The sequence below is a fragment of the Lepisosteus oculatus genome, chromosome 1 (assembly GCF_040954835.1).
Source record: "Lepisosteus oculatus isolate fLepOcu1 chromosome 1, fLepOcu1.hap2, whole genome shotgun sequence".
NCBI classification, from domain to species: Eukaryota; Metazoa; Chordata; class Actinopteri; order Semionotiformes; family Lepisosteidae; genus Lepisosteus; species Lepisosteus oculatus.
In genome coordinates, this window is record NC_090696.1 from 76,629,319 (window position 1) to 76,652,555 (window position 23,237).

The 23,237-nt window shown below is 43.8% G+C and overlaps 1 protein-coding gene across 6 annotated transcripts in view; it reads left to right on the top strand.

The window, feature by feature from the left end:
- The window catches only part of LOC102684121 (microtubule associated scaffold protein 1), a 71,460-nt gene that overhangs the window by 30,073 nt on the left and 18,150 nt on the right, over positions 1-23,237 (top strand). For 5 of the 6 annotated variants that reach the window (XM_015345670.2, XM_015345671.2, XM_015345668.2 and 2 more), the window contains 3 exons: positions 1,588-1,737; positions 4,212-4,319; positions 17,291-17,508. In XM_015345670.2, the coding sequence (XP_015201156.2) occupies positions 1,588-1,737; positions 4,212-4,319; positions 17,291-17,508 (476 nt within the window). Of the gene's footprint in view, positions 1-1,587; positions 1,738-4,211; positions 4,320-6,629; positions 7,057-17,290; positions 17,509-23,237 lie in introns of those variants that run through there. The other variant, XM_006629979.3, reaches the window with a different exon arrangement.

Sequence of the window (23,237 nt, forward strand, 5' to 3'; positions counted from 1 at the left end):
TGGAAGTAAATTCTGGTTCATGTTTCTAAAGATGCATTCCAAAACTGTTTGTTTAAAAGATATAACTAATCGGTGCTGTATCTATTGTTTCTGCTCCTGCATCTGAATTAAAGAGGAGCGTTGTTTCAGGTTAGCAGGGTTGACCTTAGAGCTTTTACTCATGGTATCGGAACAGGTTCAGTACACAGACAGGCCATAGAACACAGCAGCCTTCCCCACTGTGCAGTATTACTGGCTGAGGGGCAGAGCTGCTCTTGACTGGTGAGTCCGCGTCACACTAATGCCTGGCAGGTCAGATTTATTCCACTCTAATTCACTAAACAGGAGGCAGGATAAAAGAAGGGGACGAAACCTGGCTGAAGTGCATCGAGCCTCTGCTAGTATCTTTCTCTTCCTGCTTTGCCCAGTGATGTCACCAGGAGGAGTTTGGAGCTGTGCTATAGATTAATTTTCTCCACCGGTCTTGGTTAATGCCTTCCTGGTTGCCCAAGCAGGTGCAGGAACCTGCTGTGAAATAACCTTGTTAATAGGCGTGCTCATCGCACTGTGTAGATTGTGTGTCATTCCTTTGTTAGCCAGGAACACTAGAGTTCCTGGCAGTTGAATAACAAAATAAAGTGACAGGATCTCTGTTGTTAATAATGATAACCTTCACTTGGTCCCAAAGATTTAACTTGGTCCAGGTAATTTCTTGAAGGGCATTCATCACGTGCAAAGCCACTGTAAACTGCGCCTGTCTGATAGAATGTCCACAGCCTACTTACTGCTTTGAATCAAACACTCTAGTGCAGTGATTTTTGTTCCTCATTATTACGGTTTCTGCTGCTGCTCTAGATTCTTCAGCATAAATAAGGGAGCAACTTCATAACGGATCGGAGCACATGTTGTCTCGCAGGCAAAAAGCATCCCTGTAGATGATGAAACGATTGAAGACATGAACTTCAGTAGCAGCTATTTTTAATCAGTTCTGTTATGTAGCATTCTCTTCAATGATAGAAATTTTACACTTAAAATAGCAGCTTACTGGGCAGTTTGCAATAATTGCGTAATTTGCAGTATGTGATTAAACCTTAATTTACAGAAAGTAATGATTAAGAGATTTTTTTTTTTTCCAGGTTTTAATGGTAGTAATATAAGAAGGGAGAAATGCTTGTCTGTCTTCTGTCAGAACGATGCATTTGATGTTTTAGTTTATTCTTTAGCATAGAACTAACATTTAACAGCCTCCCTGTCTCTGTCATCCGGAATGTTTAGTCACCTTGTTTCTGTTGGAGTTGTACGGAATATTAATTCCATAAGCTTTGCGCTTTGCTGCTGTGGATCTTCGGGCGGTTAAATCCCTCCTTTTAAAATGCCATATTTTAATGAAATCTGGTATTAAGCAAATCTCTGTTCCGTTTTGGGGGTTTTCATTTTTGAATTTAAATTTCCCTCGTGCCAGTAGGCTTATATGACCTATCTCAAATGACCCGAAACTGCTGGTTGAGTTCGTGCTGCCCGTGCAGGGCGCCGTCCTCGCTGACTTCTGCTAGTCCTCATGCAGCAGGGAAGTCATTGGTGTGACTGGATGCCTGTTCTCTGTTCCAGCCGCGCCTCCCGTCGGCTGCAAACAGGAGCACAAGCCTTCCCAGTCTGCGACGTCGGCTGGGCCCCACAGTGCTGCGCGGACCCCCTTAGGAAGACCCCCCGGGGGACGACACAGGACCCCCTTGGTTGCCACCAGGACCCCAGCAGCAGGTAAGCCCCGGAGAAAGGGCCGCCCGTGAACAGGCCTCCGTACTGCAGCTGGGAACAGGGGTCTCGACTGTGGCCAAAACGAGCCGCGAAACCTTAGAACAATCCGCCTTAACGGAAGAAACGCACGTGAGGGAAAACTAAAAAAAAAAAAGAAAAAAAAAAGGCACTAGCGAATGAAGTACTGTCTGTAACGTTATCACGCGCTTTACGTGTGCGCCTAACCAGGCAACCACTTGAGCGTGCCCCACGGCTGTCTCAGGCGTGCGCAGGTGTCGAGCAACGTAAAGTGCTCAGGGATGGTAACCGGTGGCGACGAGCTGCGCCGCGACACTGAGCTGGGTGCCGGGCTTTTACAGCTTCGTCACTTGCACGTCTTTATGAACGACTGCGTGCCGGGGCTGGAGTGCCTTAACGCGAGCCGTCGCCGTGCTGTTGGTAACCACCTCTGGCCACGGCCTCGGGCGCGAGGGGCGCGTGGAGCCGGTTTGGAGCTCGTTCTGCACTGCTCTGGTTCCTGGGCCGCCACTGGTAACAGGCCGAGACGTGCTGGGGGTCTTGCCTCACCTGCCTTGCACCAGAGAGTGTTTTTTTGCAGGAGGGGGAGTTTCGGCAAGGCTTTTTTCTGTGCGCGAAAGACTTCTAGAACAGCATGACATTTTAATTTTTCTTAATCCTCCTGGCCCGAGCAGTTCTGGGTCTTTTCAAAGTCTTTTGCCCGCCTGTTTTCTTTTTTCCCCCCCGCTGTGGTCACAGTAAAACAGATATTCATCATAAGAAATGTCTGGCAGACAGGACAGAGGGTCTTTACGGAAGCTGTAGTGGTATAATGGTCTGTTTTTTTTTTTTGTTGTTGTTGATGTTTTTCCCCTTTCCCAGAATCCACAACTTTCAAACGGCAAGAGAGGTTGTTTTGCATTTTGCTGACATCCGTGGTACAGCTCGGAGTAATTCACTGCAGATGACTGAGCTGTTGAGGTCGTTTCTGCTGTGGATGATTAGACATGCTGCGATGCTGTGCAAGTGGCACAGACGCCAAAGAAAGCTTCCCTAATCCCTCCAGAAGGTCCCTTAAAGCTCGCCTGATCTCGTTTTGAAGATGTCTGTACGTTTATGGTTAAATATGCAAATTTGTCAGACTATTCTAGTTAGCTAGTGTGAATCTGTTCAAAGAAATGTATCTGTTGTACAGTCTTTCTGCCCTCAAATTATTCAGTAGTAATTTCCAGTTATGCCTGCCATGGGCTTTCTCAGCAGGATATAAACTGGAGTGCCACGTTAGTCTCTGGAACATGATGCAAGTTGAAAGTTAGCTAGGTTGTTGGAGAACTGGTACTGCTGAGGTGCAAATCTGTTGTCCTTTGCACACAAGCTATTTATCTGCCCTCATCTCACTTGCATAACGGGTGCATTTTCCTTCCAAAAACTGCAGTTTCACATTGAAATTGTCTCAACCCACACAGGGAAGATGAACCGCCTTTTCTTGTAGGTGGGAGACAATCTGCTGTGTGCTAAGATTGCAACAACTTTACTCCAATGAAAGCCACTAGACATTGTAGAAAAAGTCATTGATTAGGCATAGTTACTGTAATAACATGTAATAGTTATCCCTTTCATGTGTTCAGGGCAACTTGATTTCAAGCAAATGTTGGAGTTCACTTTCACCCTGCTGTGAAAACATTGGCGTCCTACTGTATGCATGTCCTTGGCTACAAAAAGCCATACTATGGAGCTATGGAGGAACATTTTAGCTTTCTTAGTTATGTGTACAGTATTGGAAGTGGTGAGTGAGGATGTTACACATTATACATTAATAGCTTTTGTGCTAAAATGAAACATTAACTAATCCAGTAGTTACCCAGTCTAGTGTTGACATGCTGTCAATCCATCGGGAAGCAACACTGCCTCAAGCCTGCTTGATGATGGGCAGGATTTCCAAGCTGTCGTCATGTGACCTGCTTTTCCAGGAGCTGCACTCTTCACCCCACATTTTAAAACTGCACTGGCATCCCTGCCTGTACTAATGCAGGCCTGGGCGCTGTGGCACTACTTCAGAAACTAGTGCTTTTTCTGGTTTAACTCCAGTACTGTGTCATGTACAAATTTCCCGTTTCAGACTGGGATTCTTGTCATTAATTCAAAGTCCATTCGTCTGTTCATGTGGCTGTTTGAAGTGTTTTTTATTGTACTTAAATGTCTTCGTGTAAGATAGTCTTCTGGATTATAAGAATATACTGTCAGGAGTTTTTTTAAACAGTGCAGATGTTGGGTAAAGTGAAATGCATGCATACTGTAGGCTTTGCTCCTATAGTAGAACAGCCATGAATTTGGTTCCATGTACATAATTCACTGGAGATGCTTCCGAAATGATGATGGCTGGCTGCATTTTACTGATATGAAGGAGGAGATGCATGGATTTCACAGCAGTAATGAGGGCTTCATCAGCATGTTAATGTCGCTCCTTGTCCTCTCTCCAGGAAGCAAGACCTCAGCCTTTCAAGCTCAAAACCCTCCAAGAGCCACTTCGACAAGTCAAACGCCCAAGTCATCTTCCAGTGTTTCCAGTAGACAAGTACGTCCCACAGGTAATGTGCTCTTTCTCCATTCCAGTGGCTCTGTTGGAGTACTGTGTTTGCCTGTATAATTGCAATGAGAGGGTCTAGGCTGGCTGTAGTCTCGCTCTGTTGTCCACAGAAGTCAATTTGTAGAATGTTCTTTCACAGAATTGTTGTTCCACTTGAACTGGGTTAAAAAAATCATTTTAAAGAAAACTGTCCCGCCCAGCTTTAGAGTGTTACAGTGGTGTTAGAAAAACGTATGTTCCTTTTTTCTCACACTTTCTGATATTAAAGTTTTGTTGGTGCTGGGGAAAAACTGCATGAGTTTTGCAAGTCCTCTTTATTAACGTGTCACACAGCAGGTTACAATGGCAGGTCCTGTGATTCTCTCACACCCTGCTCAAGGTCCAGTGGCAACTATTTTACATTTATGTGTAAAAAAATCAAATGGTTTTATGTGAAATAATTCCAGTGTATGGAGGGGAAAAACACAGAAAGGATTGTTTCCTAGGGTATGGGTGCAGGTCAGGGAAACTTTTTAAAAGACTTGAAATATTACTAAGAAGAAAACAATTTCTAATTTCGCGTGACAGATGGAACTCTGCTGTAACCCTGTTTTCTCAGCACTTTCCTGAAAAGCTTGGTCTGTTCAGAAACACCCACTCAGCAAACACGCTTCGTGTCTGGATAGTTTAAGCTACCAGTCACAATTGTGACATACAAGGGAATTAGCATCATGCATTTTAAACTAGAAGCGTCAGGCAGTGATGTCGTTTTCTTGCATACTGTTGCAGTGAATTTGGAATTAATTAAACATGAATTATCCAGCTTTTGACATAATGCAATCTCTATTCCTCCCTGCTTTTTGTGAAACAGTGCGGCACAAACAGCTTTTAACCTAACGAGGATGTTCAGAAAGTCAGGGTGGACCTCGTCTGATCCCACTGTATTGGCAGTCTCGCATCGGGCAGCACTGCAGAGGAGATCCTCTGAAAGAGTGCATGGTTGGGCATGTAAGATTGCTATGCTAGCAGAGACAGTGTTGTGCAGATGGGCTGCACACCTGGGGTGCAGGTAGATGAAACTTGTGATGTGGCTGGTTGAGCCCCACCATGCAGTGGGCGGTTTGGTTGTCCATCGGAGACCGAGTGCCGGTGGCCAGTTCAGATAGGTGGGCTTGAGTGTGCCAGAACACGGTCGTCTTTCCTGTGGCCCGTCGTGGGTAAGCCTGCGGTGGGTAAGCCTGCCACTCTTGATTAAGTGGGCAAAGACTGGGTTCAGATAAATAACCGAGCCGTCCCTAGGAATGAAAACCTGCAATGCTAAACTCTAAACTTCATTTTTTATTCAGACTTGGCATTTTCAGGAATTGTCACCACCACACACCACATTTATATTTTAAGAGACCCATAAAACTGATGAAATATTCCAGTTATTTCCTGTTTTGCAGTCTGCGCATTAGTTTTCTGTTCATGTTCTTGAACTGAAGTGTTTTTTTGCCTTTTTTTAATGAAACACAGGTAACAGCTTTCAAAATTCAATCGGTTCTTATTCCTCTATGTACTGTAGGTGATGTGATTCTATTCAAACACATTTTGGCAGCCAGTCAATGTAGCACAATGCTAACCTGCTGTAATATAGTGCTGTACATGATTTTTAGGCCATCAGTCCAAAGCATGAACGCTGGAATGTTTTCTTATTATGCGGCACAGGATAGGAGATAAATCATTTAGTTGGGCATTTGTGTGAAAGCTGTGGACGGGCTCTTGGCACAGTCAGCAGCCCCATTTTTATTACTTCTGGTTCCACAGCTGCAGTGTGAAGGGTGATGCAGATTTGACTGAAACGCTTTTGCCAGCATCTCCCCGGCATCTACAGAGACGGTGTAAGCTCAAATCCCGTTCCATCCCACAGGCACATCATCACTCTAAATCCACTGAATTTTAATAAGCACTTAAAAGCTTCGCCGTTTACTCTAGATCATGAGTGATATTGTGAAATGCTCATGTCTGCGTACTACTGAGGGTGTCGTGTGTTGTTGGATTCTGTTTCTGGAAGCTGTCGGCCGTTTTTCTGGGGATAAAGGCCCTCTTGCACGCTGTGTGAGTGCATGCGATTCAGCCAGCTGTGCTACAGAATGGGGGTCCAGTTGCCTTCCCTCATGTCAGTGTAGAGCCGGGTTATTGCTGCCTGCTGGCTTGTTGGTTTTTCTGTTTCAGTCTGGGAGCATTAGAAATTCAGTTCAGCCTCCAAGACCACCCACTCCAGACCCCATTCTCACTCCTCCCACCCCCCCCCCCCCTCCCCACAGCATCACTGCTTCTCACTGAATACGCTAAGCCTGATGAACACAGCGATGCACTTCAGCTTTGTCTGTGTGTGAATCGAACCGGAGGGGAAGGGTGCTGAAACCTGAGGGCTGACGGCAGGACGTGTGCGGTCAATTCCGAGGCGTGGGGCTGCTGTGATGGAGTGCCATTGTTAATTTCTCCGTGGGCTCCCCAGCGCCGTGCCCGGACCTCGCTCGGGAATGTGTTAGTGCGCGAAACTCCTGGCATGCGGTAGCGCCTCGGGGCTGTTTATGTGCTTTTTCTTCTCGGAGAGGGGGGGTCGGGTATTGCCCGTCGGCAGCAGGAGAGAGAAATGTTATGGTCTCCGAGATTTTCCCTGTCCGATATCCACGTGCGGCTGACGGCGAAGGGGCTCCTCCGGAACCTGCAGCTCCTGCCGGGATGCAGGAAGAGCACGATCGTGTTCCAGACAGGTCTGTACGGGTATCCGCCGTCGCGCCGCTCGGGGTGCACGGCCTGGCAGTGCCGCTCGCGAGGCGAGAGGGGAGTGAGAGGAGTGTGAGAGGCTCTTGGGATGCCCGCTTTTCTTTCTGTGCTTGTCCTGCATGGTAACCCGTTTGTCACGCATCACTCGGGCATCTTCTCTGCCTCCCGGCATGCAAACTGAAACAGCCTGAAGCCCGTGTGGGTAATTGCCTCGTTAATACTTTTAAGATGTGCTTAAATACATGAGGGAGGAAAAAAAGTTCCGTCACAAAATACAGTGAAAATAATCTTAAGGTAGGCAGCGTGTAGTTGTGTTTTTAAAGGGCTGCTGTATCATGTTAGCTGTTTTTTTTTACATGCTCCATCTTTAAGGGCTAGAGAGCTTCTTCTCTGGAGCATAGAATGTAGGTTAGCAGAGCCTCTGTTCACCAGGCTGAAGTGAGGCTGCTCGTTCTCCCGAGCGTTAATTTGAGAGGATGCATACCCAGGGGGGAAAAAAAAGCTAACGGTTTCTCTTAGCAGAATCTCCAGGCTAAAAGCATTGTGCTCCTATGATGAGATGCAGCGAAAATATGAGAAGAATGCATACTTCTGGAAGGGGGGGAGAACTGGAAGTATCAGGCATTCCATGTTCCTCTAAAGGGACCAGCGACTTTATTAAAAGTTCATGTAGGAGTAATTTAGAAGAGATTTGAAGTAACACTGTAAAAGATTTAAGGGGATTATCTGAATTCATATTGGTTATGGTAATGAATTTGGGGGACTTCACCGTTTGTTTCTGCTCAGATCTGTAATTATCTAAAATAATCATCGGTGGTACTTTTAACACAAGCAGAAAAATAAAAAGCTCTTTGTTCGGGTTTTGTGATGCAGAGTGGCGGGCAGACCGCGGAGTTAACACAATCTGGGTCAGTGAAAGATTCTGGTGAAACAGATGTGAAATATCTGAGAATGGATTAGTAGTTTTGCATTGCTGTTCAGATTCCCCAGAATGTACTGGCAAGCGAGTTCCTGTCCTTTAAACTTCCAGCCATATTTGGTGGTTCAGTGATGAGGGGCACATTTTTGTGCTTTCTGCCATCTTACTGACTAATTGTTTTTCTTTTGAAAGAGCGTGAGTACTGTATATGATCATGATAAATGACCACATTTTAAAACCATTAGGCTGTTTCCACAGAGACGGCCATTTCCTCGGTTTGGAATGGATTCATTTTTTTAAAATTTTGTTTACTGTAAGTCCCCAGTCTGTAACAACATGGGCATAAATGGCATTAACTGGTATCACACGAGCGTCCAATGTTTTCTTGAACTGAGCATCTCTGAAGGCAGACTCCGAGGTGGAAGGGGAGAGTGCAGATGGTCATGAGGGTGGCTGTATCGTGGGCAGACAGCACCACAGGAACCTCGGAAGGACAGAGGCGGATTTTCGCCTTGGTGATGTCTGGACTAGAGGCCTCAACCTGCTTGAGTGCTCCATGACGCTTTGACTGCGTGCCGAAATGTAAAAATAAATACTGTGACCGTGCTTAGGGCATGCTCGGTGATGTTACCATGGTAATGACAGGTCTTTACAGTATAATGCTGCAAACTGCCTGCTTGACTTAAATCTGGATTAAGCTGCAAATTTCTTTTTAACGCGCAGGAAAACTTTAAGACGTGCTTTTCCTGTGGTATTATCAGTCAGTGTATCATTTTTAGGAATTAAAACTGATCTAAGGACTCTGGTTTCCATGGTATTATAATCCCAGTGAATCCCTCATCTAATCCAGAATTGTACTTGTGTTTCTAGCTGCTATCAAAAGGACTTCCTGCAGATGACTGCTGATTCCCACAGCGCTGACTGTTTTGTTGAAATACTCCCCAAACGCAGATTGCATAAAATCTTAATACAGTCTAATTCCACCTAATGAGGGAGTGCTGCGATCAAATCTTTACAAAAAAACTAATCGGCTGCAGAATAAGTAGATCAGAAGGGAAGTGGTATCGATAAACACACAGTGCGGTGTTCCTGTGTGTAACTATGAGCAAGCCATATGTGTAGTTACCTTAATCTATTAATATTTAAAAGATGCAGACAATATTTGATGGCTTTAGATGGATAGGATATGGGGAATATGCAGTGAGTAATGCATTTGGAAATGAGAGCAAGAATTAATTGAGGGGTTTCAGTTAATCTGAGATGCTGAATAACCTGACTTCATAATTCTTCAAGAGCCTGCAGTGTTCTTTTCTTCTCCAAGTAGAAACCACAAACAACAGGCAAAATGATGCAGTTATTGGCGCTCAACTTGAATCCTCATTTAGAGTCTGTACGAGTCTCTATGCCACAGTCTGTGTATTGCTTATAGGCAAAGAGACATTTAAAATGTACGCTCTTTCACATGAAGATAATGGATTGTTTCACTGGACACCTGGGGTGTCTGGCCCTGGTGCTGAAGGACCTGGGTCTCTGCAGGATTGCTACAGTAGGTCTCTGTAAAGGTGCAGCACCTTCTGGGAAAAGTGGCTGAATTGGAGCAGTTCAGCCAGTGATGAGCTGATTTAGCTCCTTAAGTGCTGTGCAGTAAGTGTACCCTGTGGACACGCAGCCCTCCAAGACCAGGATGGGACTGTCCTGCCGTTTTTCTTTTGCTAGAGAATTCTGCACAGTATGTGATATCCATGGGGAAATAATCTGAAACCCAACGCAGCAAGAAGTGTCATTTCAAGCTCTCTTCATATTTACATTTTTCCTTATTCAAAAGGGAAGGTGGAAAAGATTAATATTTTTCTGTGCCAAACAGTCCATTTTTTTTTTGTTTTACATTGTTCACATTCTACTTAAACACCACAGTCTTATCTGCAAAATTGGGTAGTTTTGCACCTTAGTTTTATAAAGCGAGAATGAGCATATCCCCATGTTATGAACGTGAAGCGCAGGTATGAATTGAAATTCTTGTTAACGAGTGTATCTGGAGATGCTCTGTCTCTTAAACAGAACAGGATCATCACTTTCAATATAGACAGTTCACGCCATTTTCATTGATCTTGCTGTGCAAGAGTATAGTGTCAGCCCAACATATGAACAATGTATATATTTATATATATAACAATACATTGTTTTACATATAAACAAAAATATTTAATGTAATATATGCTTTACAATAACTGAGATAAAAGATAAAATGATCATGTACGGTCTCTTTGGTCTTTGCATTCCTATTGTGTAAACAATTCTGCATAACCTTTGCTAAGTGTGAAGGATGGTTTGGTACAGGTTTTTGTGCTGTGGTGTTTTATTCTAAGTCCACTTCCCAGTTTTATTTCTACATTAACAGTACGTATCTAAAAGGTAAACGAAGGGCATGGAGCACAAACATGGTAAAACATGGTAACCAAGTGATTCTTGGAGCCTGAGACTCGTACTGATGGAAGGTTTTCGATTTGTATTCAGCTAGACCAAGCTTCCCGATTTTTCTCAAATATCTGGAAAAACTTGATTTTCATGGCTTCTTTAAAATGCTTCTCTAATACGCTGCTCTTGAGGAGCTGCATTCAATTTAAAGTTTCGTTTTAACTCAGTGGATGCCAGTAATTTAATATAGTGCTAAGAATGTCCCTGTAATCGCAATGAGTCCTTGTCTCCCGCAAATCTTCCTCTCCTTGGGACAGAGGTGCCATTCCCTGCCAGCTCCACAGCAGAAAGACTGCTATTGTCAGCTCAGTTTATTGTTCTGCCATCCGCGTACAGGAGTCGGCTGCAAGTTAAAGATCTTCGCTGAGATGCAGTACAAGCGGCAGACCCATGGAAAGAGATCAGAAGAAAAACAAATTTGATTTTAATCTGTGGCTGATATAAATCCATCCTCCTAAATATCATAAACATCATTTATATTGGCGTAATGTTGCTTGTCTTGCTGTCCTTCTGTTTTAGGTATCATAGGGACTGACTGGAGCCATAATACCGCTGTACGTTGGTGCTGTTTTGTAACAGAATTAGACTTTCACCATAGCTATCGGAAGATGCTTCACACAGGCAAGCCCATTAGAAAGACATTTGTCCTTTTCAAGATTCCTTAAATAATTAATGAGGTAAAGATGACCAAGCTGTGTAGTATCTAATTCTGCATCAGCTGACTTTTTTAATTCCTTTTTTGTAGTGGATCTTTTTCCTCGTGCCAGAACTTTAAAAAAACATAAATATTTTTCTTCAACGTGTCCAGATGAATCAGTTTTATGATTACATGAGTCACGTGTGTGTGTGTGCACGGCTAAAGCTGTGTAAATGTGAATTGCAGGAGCTGGATTGTACATGGGAGATCGTACAAAGAGCAACAAAGTCTTATACAGTCTGCGTCTCCTGAATAATGAAATTCCATATATTTTGGGAAGCATTCATGATTTATGGATGCTTCCACTACACGTGGAACACGCCGTAGACGCCCTCTCTGAGCTGAAACAGTATTGTGTTATCTGTGTTCTTGACTCGGTGTGATTAATTGAGACAGTCTCCAGGCAAAAGGATGATGATTATGATTGCAGTGCCTGGGCGTAATTAATCCCCAGGACATCTGCACTGGTTTCTAGGGTAGCGTGGTGCACACCTGCTTTACGGGTCTCTTTTTGTCTTTCCCGATCCACTGAGGGGTATCGTATTACGCCTGGAGAACGGTCACGTTCAGGGATAGAGACCTACAGACTATCCCTCTCAGAGCTGACGCCACACGAGTTTCATGACGCCTACACAAGGATCTGGTAATAAAGTGCATGTTATTCCTCTTTGCATTGGCAGTTATTCTTGCACATGGAGTGAACTTGGGGGTTTATGCTCCGTTTCAGTCCTCATGATGAACTGGCCCCCCTCCTTCACCTCTTGACGTTATTGCCTGGTGTCGTTTCCGAGATATGTCAGCGGGGCGAGGCCTCACGAGATCTGCCCGGACGCCCTCCTGCTAACCTGGAAGCAGGCTGCCTTGCCCTTTTCTAATTATTGGACCCCACAGATGTCTCAAAGTTCATCAGACACAAAAGAATAAAAGACACGACGCTCCTCCGTTGGCTAATACTTGACGGCCTCTTGCATCGTGCTTTAAAAACGAGTGGGGGCTCAGGCATGCAGCACCTCCCCTGCTCACATTCTGTGGGCTGCTTGAACCAATGAAGGACTGTAGGACATGCATTTTTTTGCCCCACCCCCCACCTTCCATAATCTCTTCTGTATCTTTGGTGAAGTTCAATAAAACAACCAGCAGTGATGTTGGCCCTGCAGGTCCAAATGTCAGACTTTCATGTCTCTGTTGGGCTGCTGGTGTGCCTGAGGGGGCAGCGTGGGGTGGAAAGAGCCCGTTTCCATGTACTCCTCCTCCACAGCTCAGGAGTCCTAGCTGTAAACATGCAACACATCTCACAACCTAGTATATAACAGGACCTTGCAGAGCTTTAAATATTCCCACCTTTGTTCCACTACAGTTGTTGGCTAGTAACTCTCCCGGTAACGGGTTCTAACAGTACCACCAGGTCAGGTTTACTCTCTCCGTAGTGTTCTGGGTGAACACCAGGATCGGGACGGTTCTGGAGGCTTTCTGAATCCTTCCGTTACAGTTCCCTCTCCTGCAGTAGGAGGGAGAGAAATAACAAGTACAGTTTCTAATGCCAAGCCTGTAATTCCAAATGCTCCACTAGAGGGCACAGAAACAGAGCCCATCCTTGGAAAATGAAAATCCATCGCAGCTCTCGCAGCTAATGGAGTAAACCGGATCCATTCAGCAGCTGCGTGTCTCTGGATGTGTTAAGTAATGGCACATAATTTAGGCCTGCTGTTTTATATACTGTGCAGAGCACCTATTTCAGTCCGTTTTGGTTTTCTAACCAAGGCTATATTTCTAGTGTACTTCAGAATTAGTCCCTTCACACACAGAAATTCAAAAATGTCAAACTTCAGGTCCTCAGCAAAATCGGTACCATAAGGATAAGCTCTTACTTGTAGCATGCTGGTTCGAATTGGAAATAATCCTTGATATGACTCAGCCATATTTTTAGATGAATCATATCCAAGTAAGATTTTAAGGAAATGAACTGAATGCGTGTACGCTGAATCATCTGCCTGACCCAAAAGGAAAACAGTGTTAGGCTGCCAGTCGTAGTGCTGTAACGGATTTTTTCCCTCAGATGGGGATGAGCTCTCATGGTTCGTGACCTCTTGGTTTTAAATGCACTTCCCTGTAGTTTCCACTTGTTTGTTTCAACAGTTACAGTTGTGTTTGTCAATCCCTTTGAGGGTTGTGAATGCTGGAGTCGGTTCCCTCATAGTGTTCTCCACTTAAGGCTAAAAAGATTCAATTTCCTCTTAGCCTGACTTTTGTTGTAGCCTCTTGCTGTTTTTTCTTATTATTATAACATTCCACTCTTGACTGCATTCAATATCATGCACCCAGTTTAAGTCTTAATTAAGCAAGGAACTTGGGCATTTTGAGTTTTGGAAAACACTTCTGACTTATCTGAAGTAATACTTAAATGCATCTCAAAATGTCAGGAACATTTTTTTTGTTTCACCGAAATAGTTATCGAGCAGGTCTGAATTATTGTAGCAATGTCGATGTGGATCTTCTAGGACCGTTGCATTAGTTAAACTACTGTACAATGAAGGAAAGCGCTTGAGAGTTTCGACTTGACCTTTCACATTCTCCCTTGTTCACACAAGTATTCCACGATGGGGTCTCCTTCATCACTTACCTTGAGGCCAATAGAGGAATGCTTTGAAGCAAGAAAAATGAAACATCCACAGCAAACTGATAACATCTAGAGAAAACTTTTCAAGTTGAAAAGATTTTTCAAGATCACATGAGATTTCAAGTAATCAGGTAAAAAGAAAGCGAATAGGGGACATTGCAAAGATAATGAACATTGCGATTTTACTTAGTGAGGTCAGTGCAGGCCATGCAATCACCACTCGACAAATTAGATATTACATCAGCATACAGTAACATAATGTTAATGTGAAATGATTTTTTTTTTGCTTTTTATTAACAAATTATTGGTCCTATCGCAGTTACAACTGTGAATAAAATAATTCCTTTCTCCATAACACTGCAAATAGTAAACTTTTAAGGCGGATGTTTGGATGGGTGCACTGGCTCTGGACTGTCCGAATATATGTGTGTTGTAGCACCAATGACAGCACTGGTTAATGATCTTTGTCCAAAGCACACTATAGCCTAGTACAAATAGATAAGCCAGCTCATTCTGTTTGCATTGTGGGTGGAACCAAAGAACTTCAAGGACGCATTTTAGTAAATTGAAGCTTATTCTTTAAAGTAGTTTTCTCCCAAGGGAGAGCTTTGCATAGCTAAAAAGAAAATTAAATATCCACATGGAAATCAATGGGCGATTTCTTCTGAGCAATGCAAAACGGAATGTTTATACTGTAGCCTCGGTTTGTTTGTAAGTGCCATTTTTCTGAAGTTGAGGAACAAGTAATAGGTTTATTCCATGCTGAAAAGAGAAGAAAGAAAATAACGTTTCAGTTGTGGAGTCTTCTTCAGGTGTGAGGGAAGTTAGCCATCTTACCTTCTTTTGGGGGGGGGAGTGTTTTCTGAATCTGACTGAGAAAAAAACAGTGAAAAACATAATCAGGGATTATGTATTCATACCCTATTGCCATTTAAACTGGCACTGTCCTGTTACCTTCCTAGCAGAGTTGTACTTGGGAACCTGCTTGTGCCTCTGGCCAGGCTGGGCTTGGGATACTTCTTTGGTGGGAGGAACAAAGCAGTACAGTATCCCATTGTTTCTGCGATGGGGCTCTGTGGTGCAGGAGGTGTTTTTCATGTGAGGTTTTAAATTGGTAGTATGATTGTTTGGTCTTTCTCAAAGCTCAAGTTGAAGCGAGCTTCTTTCTTACATCTAGTAATTGGGAAAACACTTGAGCTAGTGATCAAAATCCCTGGGACACCTGCACCCTTTGAATGAATTCCTGCCGGGATAGGAGGAATTGCTGTAAGTCATCGATTCGTCCGAGAGCACATGGACACCTCAGATGAATGAAGCAACAGTTGATCACTTTTTTTTTTCCCTCCTGAGCACATCCTCTCTTAGCCGCCACATGTGTTGAGATGTCAGCTTCTTTGTGTGTCTGAATGTGTTTGTGCTGGTAGTGCTCATATTTTGTTCAAATGTATCGCACACCATTTCCACAGGGTCTGAACTCCTAAACATACCAGTGTATCCGTTTCAAAACCTCTGTTTTTCTTTCAAATTAATATAATTTAGGTTTAGTTTAGCTGTGCCTGTAAGGTCACTATTGCTTTTAAAAACAAACCCTTCACCTACACGTTGTCATCCTGGGGCGTTTGTGCGACTGTGGCCAATGGAATGGTTTGTGGCTTCACAAACGTACTTCACTCCTGACGGCTGTCTTCTGTTACACTGAGCAGCTCTGAGGTTTCATGTTACAGTTCTCCATGGCGCGCTGCTTGTACTAAGCAGGAATGTAACGGAAGTCATTGACAATGTCGATTTAAGATAGCTCTGTATCCATAATTACCTCTCGAGAAGAATGCCGTTCTCGAAGAGAAATTGCAGGGTAGCTCAACGTTTTGGAACGCAGAGTAGTTCAACAGTTGGAGTGCAGCCCATAATCGGAATCGGGAATTGGACATTCTGGCAGGAAACAAAAGTGGCCATAGTAAAAGGCTTAAAGCCCTAAAAGACAGACTATTTGAAAGTCCAAGTATCCGTTTCTAAACTCCTCTTTAATTCATTACAGTTTTTAGTCCAAGGAGTTGGATAAATCAGTTTCTTGAAGATGAAACTTTACAAACGGTCTCGGACCTAAAGAGCTGCAAGCAAACCAGCCTTTCCTGAGAAAGTGGCTAAAATGGGCATCAGGCTGCAAAGAGAGATAAAACAGCTTTGGGGTGTTACAGACCTCTGGGAGGGAAAACCATGGTGCATTTTGTGTGAAGAACAAGAGGCAGTGAAAATGGTGCATACTGCCCACGGTAAAAAGGGGAGTAGATAAAATGAAGGTTTGGGGTTATTTTAAAAGTGCTTAAACTGGAAATGTTGTGAATGTGGGCTTTTGTTCAGTTTCATTCCCCGGTGATGTGTAATACCTCCCCAGAATGCGACTTCTGATTCTCAGCATAACTGGGATGTCAAATGCATTGCTCAATTAAGTCTTAATTGTTTTAATCTGTAGGAAAAAAAATCAACTTCTGGTCTTGCTCAGTGGTCTTAATCCTACTGATTTGTTGCAGGATGAGATAAACATGTTCAGTTTGCAAATAGCGTAAAAATGCTCCTTGACATTGAAGACCAGTGGGAAACAGACCTTGATTTCGTGCAGAGGCTGTCTTACAGAAGGCATATAGTATGTGCAGCTTGATTGCTAATAAGGAAGCAAGAGAATTTTTAATAAGTGTGCACTAAAGCAATGGCTAATTGCTGCAAATGTCAGTATTTTAGTAATGAACTATAATATGCTGAATTTTCCTCTCTTAGATGTATTTCTATTCAGATTTTTTGGGGTGACCCAGCAGTTTTGAATGCCAGTGTATGCGATTGCACCCACTGTTTTCCCAGCAGGAGAGGGAACCCTCTTTATTATTGACTTGAAGATCTCATCTGTTCAGTTATCTCAGCCTGAATGTTGCCGTTTGAGCTGCTTGATACCGGCACGTTGCTTCGACGGCACAAACGCTATGCGAAGCTCAAATTGGCAAAACGGATCATTAATACACGCTGAAGTGAACCCTTCATTAATTACCGTTAGGTCAACGGGATCAAAGTGCTGTGGTTCTGCTCTCCAGTAGGAGTAAGAACACTCCTATTAGCCGAATCCATTCCGTTATGATGCCCCCGGTGTTATATTTATAAGGCTGATGTAAATCAAAACCACTGTGACGGGGCTCTGCTAAAATAAGGCGCACTGACAGCAGCGTCTGCAGAGAGGGATATTCGCTGTCCAAATGGAGATAATCTCATTCGTGGTTCCATTATGCGCTAGGAAATGAAGCTACCTTATGGCTTGTAATTGCTCAATAAATCTTGCCAGAGCTTCCAGTGGGGTCGGGCTGCTGCTCTGTTGCGCGTCGTAACACAGTTAGGAGGATCAGCTGATGCAGGAGCCGGTCTCGATGCCCTGCTAGACGGGCGGGAGCCCGGGTCCCGCCAGCCCAGACGCAGCGGCCGCGGGCGGGATGCTGGACGAGGCGGCCCCCGTAACCGGCTCTTCTCTTGCAGTGGACCGGGCCCGGCAGAAGAGCCCCCGGGACCGGCCCGCCCAGGCCGCCGGCCCGCCCGACCCGCTGCCCGCGGAGTCGCGGGCGCTGGGGGTCGCGCACTACCGGACGCAGTGCGAGAGGAGCGGCGAGCGCGCCGAGCGCCTGAGGGCCCTGCTGGCCGCGAGCGACTCCAGGTTCGAGGCCGTGGCGCTGGTGGTGCAGCACGTCCTGGCGCAGGTGAGCACGCGGCGCGCCGGGTTTCTCTCTCTCTCTCTTTCTCCGCCCGGGTTGTAGACCAGATCTCGCAGGGTGAGGCGTCGCTTGTGGTTGCAGCCTGCGCACAGGCTGCTGGCTTCACGGTCTGGACAGCTCTGTTGCAGTTGCCGGAGGAGTGTTTTCTAGTTAATTTTTGTTGACACTTGTGTTTCTACCTTGGAAAACAGTTGTTTCTTTTCACCCCTCTTATCTGCGGGAGGGAAAAAGAAGAGGCTCACCTAGTTGACAAACATTTCATGTACAGTCTTGCTCTCTTTTTGGGTTTTGCTTTTTGTTCCCTCAGTAGAGCATGTTGCAGATAACAGGGCCAGGTTTTTCAAAGCGCTGCTGATGTTCATGAAGCACGTTGTTGAAACTCTGGTTACGACTGCCCTGCCGCTGCCTGAGAACAGCAGATTTTTCTTGTCTCTCTCGGCGTGTTCGGATGATGACCTGTCATGGCTGAAGCGCTGCTTTGAACCGGAGTTTCCCCAGAGAGTGTCATCGAGTCAGATGTTCTTGCTGGCTGGGCTGCTTGCTTTCATCTGCCTCTGTCCAGCCATTTTGTTATGCTGTTGCTACAACACAAGTCTCCCTCCGCCAGTGTTTCTTTAAGAGTGAGGCCCGATCGGCAGAGGGAGATGAGATCATGTTTGGCTGGAGAGTTGCACATTCCCCACATGCCTTTTTTTTTGTCCGTGCAGGACGAAAACGCTATTATGCAAGACATCCTATATGTCTGTTTTCTACTCGGCGAAACTGCCGATCTGCCAGGGGTGAAGAGTATATTTTGCTGACTTCATGCTGTCGCAGAGTCACTGAGGCCCTTCTGCTGCAGGCTGTGAAACTGGATTTAATTTATGGATGTAAAACTGTAGATTCAGGCGATTTACCACTCAAGGGTGGTGCTTCTTAAGAGGAAGTGTCTCCTCACAAGGGTTGCTGGGCTGAAATTGACTTATTATGAGAAGCACCGACTGGGTGGCGTGAGAATTATTGCAGCGCGTGTTTTCTGAGTGTTATAATCGTTCTGAATTAATTTGACATGCACTAGAGCATTTTTGCTTCCTGCTGTCCAGTGGTAGTAGTGCTATATTAGTCGTGGTGTTCTGTACTGATGTGCTGATGTTTGTTTGTCATCGCACATTGTTTTGTTTCTGTCACTGCAGGTGTTTTCAGTTCAGTAGTGGAGAAGGCACCACGCCTGTGCTGGTGCCAGGATGTCAATCGTGTTGACGAGCAGAGCTGGGAATATATAGTGTGTGGGTATAGAAGCAGTGAAGTTGCCCTTTAAAAATGCTCCAGTGTTATTTCTAAGGCAAAGCTTGCGAAGTAGTCTGCAGTTCCTTCCAGCTGTTTACATTCACCACAGTGAATATCCAGCTCTGCCCCTAAATGAAATCTACAAATCTTGCCTCTGCACTTAAAGTTCCCCCCGCATGTGGAATAGCCCAGAGCTCATTTTCCCATTTAATCCCAAATAATTACTTTGCTCCATTTATAAAACAACTTTCTGAATATAAGCACCTTTTGGTTGGGGAATTTCATCACTCATGAGTGGTTTAATGCTGAAATTCTTAAGTGAATTCGATCAAGGACAAAAATCCCGTTTGGATTTTTTTATATAAACCATCAGTATCCATAGCTTAAATATGATATGCAGAACTTGTCTCATGTAAGTTATAGATTTAAATGACTGAATTTGTTTGAGAGGTTTCACATCTTTGTTGTCTGTTGTTGCAACATTATTCAGTTCTTAATGCTTTTAAGTTAGCCCCTAGTAGTATTGTGTAAAATGCTTGAATATATTTTGAGTTGTATTCATTTTTTCTGTGTATATATTAACGTCTAGATATCTTTTAGATGAAGCATTGTACTGAAATGTTTCCTCTCGCTGTTGTTTGTTCTGATTCAGTTCTCTTACTTGCTGTTTTGACTGTTAACCTTCAATAGTGTGTGCTGTTGTTGGAGGGGATTCAGGGCACAGTGCTATTTTTGACCCCTTAGTCATGTTGGAGTAGCCTAACTATAGAATTGTCCTTGATTAAGTGGTGAAAAACAGGGACTGTAGAAAGCACTGAGGGGAACAGTGTACCGAGAGAGTCCCAGCTTGCAGTGCAGACACAACAGCACAATCATTTACCTTATATGTTTCTGGCTTCAAAGTACAAGTATAGTCTTCTGCACTCAGGAGACACATTGCTAGCCTTTAATTTTAAGCCTGATGAAATATATTTTATCATGTAGAATGTACTTGGACCAGAAATATAAATTAACAAGATAAATGACGAACTGAGAAGAAGACATGACTTTGTGCATTTACACAGGTGGTGTTTTAAAGATCTGGGAGGAAATCTCTGACTGAGATGGCTACATCCAAAGTGACAGATCTCCAAGAGTCCTTTAATCAGTGGCACAGTTAAAGTCTCTAAATACAGGGTGCAGTCTTAAAAGCCCGTTTTGTATCCTCGTGTTGTTACTTCTGTACTGTGAATGGCATTTTCAGGATGTGTCAAAGCCTTAAAAACAGCCATCAAGGGGTAAATAGCTAATCTTGTATTTAAATTTAAATCCACTGTTATCTGTTGCTTTTGGGGTGTACTGTGTTGTTGCTCAGTTATGGCCACTATCAGCCAGGCATGCCTGCTGCTGTGAAAATCCTGGTTTCTTTTAGGGTAAGAAAAAATGAAGCGAGGAGTTCTTCCACTTGCAGCCACCTGTTCTGAGTGTTGTTGGGGGCTGTTAGCATGTAAGGACTATATTAGTTTTGTCTAAACTGACTTCTTATCATCTAGCAGCATGGGAAGAATTGTGTAATAGTGCTTGTATAAAATTCTTCAAGTAGGCAGCTGCCTCCGCATGGGTAGGCTGGAAAGGAACAAGTACAGGTTTATTCCTGCTGAAAAGAGAAGAAAAGAAACAACGTTTCAGCTGTGGAGCCGCCTTCTCTTCTCTTTCTCACACCTGAAGAAGGCTCCACAGCTGAAACATTGTTTCTTTTCTTCTCTTTTCAGCAGGAATAAACCTTTCCCTGTTCCTTTGTATAACGTACTATCCTGAAGAAACTTGGCACGCCAAAATTAGAAGTGATATTTTCACTTTGAAATTACAGCCATTATGCCATAAAATACTTAAATGGCATTTGTACTACCACAGTACATACTATACAGAGGTGTTTCCTTATTGCGTTTTTAGCAGAATATATATTTTTTAAAGGTGATGTTTATGATGCTGTTTTTAAATTATACAGTATCTTGTTAATATTGATTACACCCTTAAACTCCTTTCCAAAGAGAAATACTACATGCTTAGAATTTTACACTATGTACAGATCATTTGTTTTGAAATGCGAGTTAGTTTCATTTTAGAAGCTCGTGTAACAGATTGTCAGAGACCTTAAAGATCTCACAACATGTCTGAAACGCTGACAGGTGTTATGTGACGGTATCTTAATCTGCTAGCTAATGAATTCACTCACCTCCTCAGTCCTGTCTTTAGACCGAGACTGGTGAAGACTGAATGCAAAAGTATAAATACTGTAGAATCGGCAACAGTTATAAACAACTGTCGGACTTGAAAGCCATTGTGAATCGAGTCCTGGAGTTTACAGTCATTGCCCCGAGCAGTGCGGTTTTTAATACCTTCCGAGAGAGGAGTTTCCATAGGGTGAGCATTGAGGTAGTGACACAGTGTCAGAGCTGCTGGTTCTACCTGTTTCATGCATCCAAAGAGCTCCCCTGCCATCTCCATCTCCCCTCGAGGACCTGGAAATCTGCCAGATTGCACATGTAACAGTTTTAACAGAATGCTTGAACCTTTCATTTTACATAGTTGGAGGGAGTTGTCAAGGTGCTAAATTACTGCTGCATTTGTTTACCTTCAATAAAAGTGTTAACTGAAAAAAAAAATTGGCTCTGCTGGGTGTTTTGCTAATCGCCATTATAAGGCTCACTCGCCCAATTTCAACCTCAGGCTTGCTATCGGGGTGAAAGAGACGCATCTACAGTTGCCCATTAACAAGTCTTTTGTATGCTGTAACAGTTCTCCTCTAGGCTGCTGCAATAAATCACTAATGTCTGATTGTGAGTTATTTTTCTCTTCTCGCTAAAACTTCCCAGGTGAATTTCTACATGCCTTAACACAGAAGTCTTCCCTCCGATAGTTAAGGTTCTCAAATACCTGTACTTGCAGCTACATCACAGCGAGCTGATTAATGTACTAGCTCTCTTGAGGGTCTTTGAGTTGAGAGTACTATGCATAGGTATAGGTTTTATGGCTCTTGGGTAGTTGGCACAGTTTGTATCCAGGTCTTTTAGTCTGCATGTGTGATTAAGGCTTAGATGCAAAATACCCTTTCTTGCTCTTCACTTGCCATTTGTTCAAAGACTTTAATGGCTTGATAAGAGTCCTGAAAGATAAGGAAGGGCTTTGGACATTCAACTGAAATGTTTATCACTACCATCGTAACTTGACGCGAACCAGGATCAGCATTTTAGTAAAACGAGAACACTGCAGACACTTAAACTGCTAGCTCCATTAAGTCATGTTCTAGTTTTATTCAGAGGAAAATAAATGTGAAGTGTATTCACGTGCAAGACTGAGGCACCAACTGTAATCTAGCACGTCGGATATCGATTAACATTTCAATAGGTAGTATCTACTGTTAGAAAAAGGGCTCACTGCAAGAGAGCGCTCCAAGTGCTCATTTTCTACAGTTTATCCTGCTTGATGCCATAGCTTTCAAGAAAGTCCAGGGCAGCTGGAGAGTTCCACATTACCTGCGAGTTGTTTGGCTGATCCTGTTAGCGCTGAGTGAAATATTTACCTTAGCACATGTTGTAAGTGCTCAAGCCAGTTCTGTTTCTTACTGCCTTAGGCCGTTTTACAAATACTTCAATTGACAAAGCTACCGTGTAGACAGTATTGCCAGCTATTATTGTTAGTAGTAGTAATTTACAATAGTACTTATTTATACTGCTGAGCTTTTTTTCCTGAAGTAGTCTGGATGACGTACGTTCCTCAGTGGTACAACACCACTCGGGTTTTGAACTCGCAGCCTTGCAGTTGTAGGTCCAGAGCTGCAGGGACAGAAATACTGAAGGTGAAGTGTTTTTTTTTTACCCTGCCTGCAATTGCGGAGCGCAGGGTGGTTTAGGAACATTACAGTCTCGCTGATCTTAGTCCTGGAGAAAACCCGGGTTTTCTCTTCATGATATTGTCTCTACTTAAACTTCCAGAGCAGGAAAAAAATTGATTTGTGATACTGGAAATCTTAGCTGGGGCTGCCCAGGGAAAAGCAGTACAGGGGGATATTTCTAATGAAATTAAGTTTGACGGGAAAGGAGAGTGACGTGATTCATGAAGCAAGTTGAAGAAAGATCTGCCGGATTGTTTTTTTTTTTTACGGACACGTCCTCCAGGGTGTGGTGGTGATCTACTCTTTAACCCCTTTCATGAGGACAGTGGCTTCATCGATAGTCCTAATTCAGTTATCGCGTCATGCTGTGCAAACAGACGTGATAAACAGCTGATCGGTCGTTCATTCTTGTCGACGCAAAGCCTGTATGCTGCATGTCAGCGTGGGTCTTTTAAAAAATTAAATGCAGCTGTGCTCTCCACTTACAAAGCGCAAGACATTTTAAGTACGTGTCCGTTTAAGAGGATATTTGGTGCAGAAAGTGAACTGACCCCTTAAATTGTTAGACTGAACC